A 6,509-nucleotide genomic window follows, 5' to 3' on the forward strand; every position below is an offset into this window, starting at 1 on the left:
ACCGGGAAAAATCATCAATAAAAACAACAAAATAGCGGGATCCCCCCATAGTAGTAGTAGGAGAGGGCCCCCAAATATCCGAATGTATAAGATCAAAAGGTGCAAGGGAAACAGAAGTACTTTTATTAAATGATAAAGTAGGTTGTTTGGCAAGTTGACAGGGAATACAATCGAAATTATCGGGAATTACATGACCCAACTGTCCACTAGAAACCAAAGACTTTAAGCGATTAACAGAAATATGCCCTAAGCGACAATGCCAAAGATGAAAGGGAGATAATGAGGAAGTAGATGTAGGAGCAGCGATCTGAGGAGAGGCAGGAACATGAAGGTGAATGAGTTCATAGAGACGTCCATGCTTACGGCCGATCCCAATAGTCTGCCCCGTCTGAGGGTCCTGTACCAAACAATTAGTAGCAGAAAATGTGACAGTTAGACCAAGTTCACATAATTGACCAATGGAAATAAGGTTTAAGGTAAGAGCAGGGATATGATAAACTTGAGGTATAGATAAAGAAGAGGTGGAAACAGTACCAACATGACGAACAGACATGAGGGAACCATCAGCAGTATGTATTGAGGGAATATGAGGAGATGAAGATAAGGAAGAAAAGATAGTAGAACTGGAGGTCATATGATTACAACAGGCAGAGTCAAAATACCAAGAAGAGTTACCTGGGATTACAGACAAAGCAGTAGGAGGAGGTGTACCAGATGAGGAGAGAAGTTGTTTGAGCATGGCCTCTACATCCGTTGGAGAAAAGAGAGGGGTAGATGGAGCAGGTGACTCAGAGAACCCGGCAGAGGTGACAGTGTCAGTGTGATGAGGCTGATTCCCGGAAGCAGCAGCAGCAGTGTGATGAGACTGATTCCCGGAACGATGAAAGCTTCCCCGGGAAGAGCCACCGCGAGAGGAGTGGCTATTGGAGGATGAGCGGGATGGATTGCGAAAACAATCCTGTTGCAGATGACCAGGACCAAGTTTGTTGCAGTAGCGGCAGGATCTGACGGGGCAGTTGACCAGGAGATGGGTTGAAGGAAGGCCCCGATTCTGACAATAGAGGCAAGCATTGGTCCGCTGGGTAAATGAAGACCGAGACGGAGGAGTGGCAAGAACAGAGTCCACATGATGAGTTTGAAGGGTACCGAGACGAGTCTCTTCTGATAACAACTCAGAAATTGCTTGTTCAAGAGTGGGCAATGGATGGCGATGAAGCAGAGAGGCACGTACGGGCTCAAAAGAGGAGGAGAGAGCCATGAGAAATTGCACCAACCTTTGCTGGTTGCGATGGATGGTAAATAACACGGCATCTTCGGGGTCATGCCAGACTGGTTCTGAAAGAGCAAGCTGATCCCAAACAGAGTATATTTGAGAAAGGAAGTCATTGATGGACTGAGTGGATTCTTGGCGCATGCGGTGAAGTTGGTTCTGAAGTTGATATTGATGGGCAAGACCAGTAGTCTGGTATCGTTCTTTCAAAAAATCCCAGATGTCTTTCGCAGGAGTAGTTACAGAGTCAAGCTGAAAGCGGCCAAATTGAAGACTGATAGAGGTAATAGAGGTATTACGAAACCAGGTAATGATTTGGTAATTCTTACTGTCCCATTCCTCAAGTTGGTCTTCATATGTAGCAGTATGAGTAGGAGTTTCAGTAGTAGTGGCACTGTCTTTTACTGGTTTAGCAACATCCCCGGTGACAATTCGCCAGAGCTTCTTGCCTTTGAGGAAGGAGGACATGGCTTGGGCCCACAGAACATAGTTTGAACCATTTAAAATGACGGAAATGGGATGAGAGGCATCATGACGATCCATAATAATAATTGAGTAGGGTTAAAGTAATAGGAATAGACCCGTAGGAGCAAAATTAGGTAAAACAGAGTGTACCAGTGAGTCCGGAAGGTTGAAAATAGCCAGGAAAGGTATGCTGGACAGAGATGATGTCAGCAATGATGTCAGCGGCGCACGTTAGCAGAGTGCAGGGAGGAGCACGTTAGCAGGAAGGCGACGGCGCACGGTAGCAGACAGGCGCAGGCGCGGCTCACGGTAGCTGGTTTGGCGCATGCGGGTGCACGCTAGCGAAGCGGCGCACGACAGGCGTACGGTAGCAGGCGCGGCGTATGGAAGCCGCGGACGTGTGGGCGCGTGTGGGCGCGTGGCGGAGGTGAGCAACAGCAGAGGGTGCGTGTGGGCGCGTGTGAGAGTGGTGGCGAAAGTGTTGACGCGCCGATGACAAGGGCGGCGCGTGTGGGCGCGTGCTATGTTTTCTGAGAACGAATTTGGTGCCGTTGGAATCAGAGGAAAATTTCAAGTAGTTTGATGTAGTGCCACTGTATACGGGACTAAACAAAAATTACCAGAAATGTAATACTGGGCTCTGATACCATGTAAGATTAGTTTGAGAGAGTGAGAGAAGCTAGAGAGCGAGAGAGAGGCTCTGAAATGTTTCTGTATTATGTATACATTACAAAGAAATGAACTCTCTCTTTATAGAGAGAAATGATGCATTGGATACCAAAACCCACCACCACCGAAAGTGTAAAGCTAAAAGAATAAAGCTTAAAGCTAAAGTGTGTAATAAGTAAAGCTATAATTAACAACTATATACAAGTAATAAGTATATACTAACATATGCAATCAGTATGAATACGTAATATCTTCACAGCATGTGCAACAAAAGGTGAGTCCTGCACACGTTGAAACCACTCCATATCTCAAATCTGTGTCTTATTCTGTGAAAATTATATGTGCATTAAGATTTACACTTCTGTAAAAGTAGCACAACTCCTCTCTCTCTCTCTCTCTCTCACTCTCTCAATGAGTGAATGTTTTAGGTAAGACCACCGAAATCTGATATGTTGGACCAAGCCACTAATTACATAGTGCTACTGAGAAAAAATGTGGAGGAACTGAAGCAAAGGAAGGAGTTGATGATCAAAGGTCGTGATGAGAACAGTCGTACTACTACTAAAGATGATAAGAGAGACAGCTCGGTGTTACCAGTTTTCACAATCAGAGACATGGGTTCGATTTTAGAGGTGCATTTGATAACTGGGTTGAATACTACTAATAATAACAACTTCATGTTAGGAAAAGTTTTCAGTGTTCTTGAGGAAGAAGGTGCTGAAGTTGTCAAAGCTAGCTGCTCTACAGTTGGAGATAAGATCTTCTGTACTATTCATTCCAAGGTATATATATATATATATATATCATTACCCTTGCCTGATTGGGGAATTTGTGAAAGAATTTAAATAAAAAAAAATTAAAATATAAATAAAATATATCTATATTTTAATTAATTATATATATATTTTCTCTTTTCAAATTCCTACTTAAATTTCGCATTCAAACCCAACATTAATGTGTTATGATGCATGAATTTTCTAGGGTGAATTTTGATGCTTCATCATATTTAGAAGTGTCCCGTACATGGAGGGCTGACTTTGGGCATAAGTGGCGGAAGCAGCCGTCTTGGACCTTAAAAAATTGACCAAAAAAAGTTTTCAAAATTTTGTTAAAGATACGTTAAAGATATCAAATTTTTTGTTAAATAAATAATTAAATATTTTATATGGGTTATTCATGTGAGATATTTGATAATTTATTTAATAAAAAATTTGGGACATGTAACATTTTTCATTTGCTAATTATTATTTTAGTTTATAAAAAAAATCTCACTAGAATTTAAAAGGTCTCAACAAAATCTAGTTATGATTTAAAATTAATTTAAAACTAATAGATGGTTGATATGGTAAATTATTTAAAATTAGTAGATAGTTATTTTTTATCGGAAGAAACTAAAAAACTTATTAATGTGGTGAATTGTTTAAAATTATTAAATAGTTATTTTTTGAATATTTGGATTATGTGCAGAATACTAGTGCCTACACTACTTATAGTTAGTCTTTTCAAATTAAAGTAGATTTAATTTTACTTTTGCTCAACTATGTCAAATGAAATATTAAATGGATTAGTAATTTTATTCATCGAAAATGATTTAGTTTATAAATTGGATTATGCGAACTAGATCAGTAATTTTATAGCTAAAAATGCAAGAAGAATTATGTTTAAGTAATTTTTGTTACAGTTTATTTACTTTTTATTTGATACTTTTCAATTTAGATTATTTTGTCATTTTTTTATTATAAACTTTAATGTATATTTAAATAAATTCTAATAGATATATACTAGAAATAACTTTTTTACGAGTGCTGTCAAATACCAAAAAAATAAAATAAAATTAGATAATTATTATATTTTAAATATATATATATATATATATATATAAAAGGTCTCATGTTGAAAATTTACTTTGAGTCACCGAAAAAATCAGAACCAGCTTTGCATACATAGCTTTCTATGTGCCATGATGCCATGCAGAGCAGTCCTACAATCATGGAAATATTCAATTATCGAAGTTACCGACTCTTCATGAATTTCGTAGCTATACAAGTAAATATTTGTGAGGAATCAATGATTTTAGTATACCTTTTTATTTTTATTTTTTAGTGTGCGTATCTATCTCTATTTTTATATATAAAACTAATGTAACTAACAAATACAGCAATTAAAGACACCAGATAAGCATGTCACTTACCAGGAGATTTTAGGATTATCTTGGATATAATTTATAAGTTGACTTTTTTGTTTATTACGTATAGATGTGTAGAAAAGTAGAAATGTGATGTGATTCAATAAATTAATATGTAACTTACATCATTTTATTTATTTATTTTTCATTATTGATATATTTGTTGATACATTATTTTCTTTTTCTTTTTTCTTTTTATATTTTTTAACACAAGTTCATTAATCATTGCAGCCCTTTTATTCAAGAATTGGGATAGAGACTTCTGTTGGGATCTGGGATCCCGCCCAAGACCTTATAGAAATCAAAACAAGCAGAAAAACACACCCACACACAAGGAGACACAATATTTTACGTGGTTCGGCCCAATGCCTACGTTCACGGGAGAGTAACCGGTTATCACTATACCAATGAGGAGATTACAGAAATATTACAATAGAGGAGGAGCTCACACTCTCCTCACTCAGCCACTCACCCGTCTCCCTCGCTCACACCGAGGGAGACGGTCTCTCCGCCTCACATCTCTCGCACTCTTTGGTTCACGGTTTTCTTCCTCACTCACTTACTCACCCTTTGGCCTCTCCTCTCAACCTCCATTTATAGGTGAGGGAGTAGGTGGGAGAGCCTTTGGGCAGCCTCCATCCTTGACTCTTCAAGATGGTTGGTGGCCGCCAAGGTGGACTTTGGTTGGTTGCCTTCCCATTGTTGCCAACCAAACTTGACTTGGATGATCACTCCTTTCACATGGGGTGAATTCAACAAATCACCCCCTCAACCCATGTGAGGTGATCCACTGCACATACTGCTGCTAATCTTGTCACGCCCAAATTCAACAAAGTCTACATCTCTTCACTGAGACGCTGCATCCCCTGAAGCTAGAGATAAAACACCAGAGATACAAGAGGAGGAGGGAATCCGACATCCTCAACTCAACCCACACCACTCTCTGATTTGGAGAGAGCCACTGCTCCTATCTCCCACAGATCTCTTCCATGCTTCCTGTCTCGGATGTCTATACCTGCTATGCTTGAACTTGCGCAACCAAGATATCCGACACCCCCTGATTGGATGTCCTGCACCCCCTGCTTGGATGCCCTTGACTATCATGCAACTCCTTGCATGATGAACACTGGAGCAACTAGAAAACTTCAGAGTTTGACACATCAACATCCTCAAGTTTCCTTGCTCGGAGCTTATTTCTGAACAACCAGCCTTTGCCCTTCTGCACTTCTGAACAACCTCCTGGCGTTTCCACATACGCTTGTTGTCTGTGCTGCAATCCCTGATGTTCGGTTCTGTCTCACTTGTCCGTACTGATGTTTGACAGTTAGCCCTTCTGTCAAGACAACTTCCACCGGTCTGTACAGGTTACCACTATGCAACTCCGTGCATAGTGCTCGCACCCATGGCTTCTGGTCTCCCTGCGTCAAGCTTGCTTGAGAGATCTGCATCAACTCTATCATCTGCTGCCATGGAACTAAAGAAACCACCATAGAGAAATAAGACTTGCCACTCTTTGGCACGCACTCTTGCGTTTTACCTGTCTCAATTTCTCTGTCTGGAAGTTCCTGTGAACTGTCAACAACCCGCTGCTGCACACTCTTCTCGCGCCTCTGTACGACACTCTAGCGTACCCTTGCACTGTTGCACGTCTGCAATTGTACTTCTGCGCTTAGTATGCTCCTCTGCAACTATTGTTCTACATGTCCACATACCATTAGTACCTTCTCGTATACAGTAGCTCCAACAGCCACAGTATTTCCCTGAGCCTGTACTGGTTGCCAAATCATCTATCCGTCGATGAATGGTCTTCTCTTTTGATTGAACCAGATCCTCCGATCACCTCAACAACCAGGAAAGTTCCCAGGAAAGACTGGTGGGGTCACAACCGGTCCCACTTAAGAACCAGTCTCCTTAGACAGT

The 6,509-nt window shown here is 40.5% G+C and overlaps 1 protein-coding gene across 1 annotated transcript; it reads left to right on the forward strand.

Annotated features, from left to right (window-relative positions):
* Nucleotides 1-2,853: 2,853 nt before the first annotated feature.
* LOC114320318 (transcription factor bHLH168-like) lies at nt 2,854-3,901 on the forward strand. The gene is made up of 2 exons (XM_028267486.2): nt 2,854-3,186; nt 3,872-3,901. The coding sequence occupies exons 1-2, from the start codon at nt 2,854-2,856 to the stop codon at nt 3,899-3,901; spliced, it is 363 nt and encodes a 120-aa protein (XP_028123287.2).
* The last annotated feature ends 2,608 nt before the right edge of the window (nt 3,902-6,509 follow it).

The sequence above is a fragment of the Camellia sinensis genome, chromosome 5, assembly GCF_055761805.1.
Source record: "Camellia sinensis isolate YWXY chromosome 5, ASM5576180v1, whole genome shotgun sequence".
NCBI classification, from domain to species: Eukaryota; Viridiplantae; Streptophyta; class Magnoliopsida; order Ericales; family Theaceae; genus Camellia; species Camellia sinensis.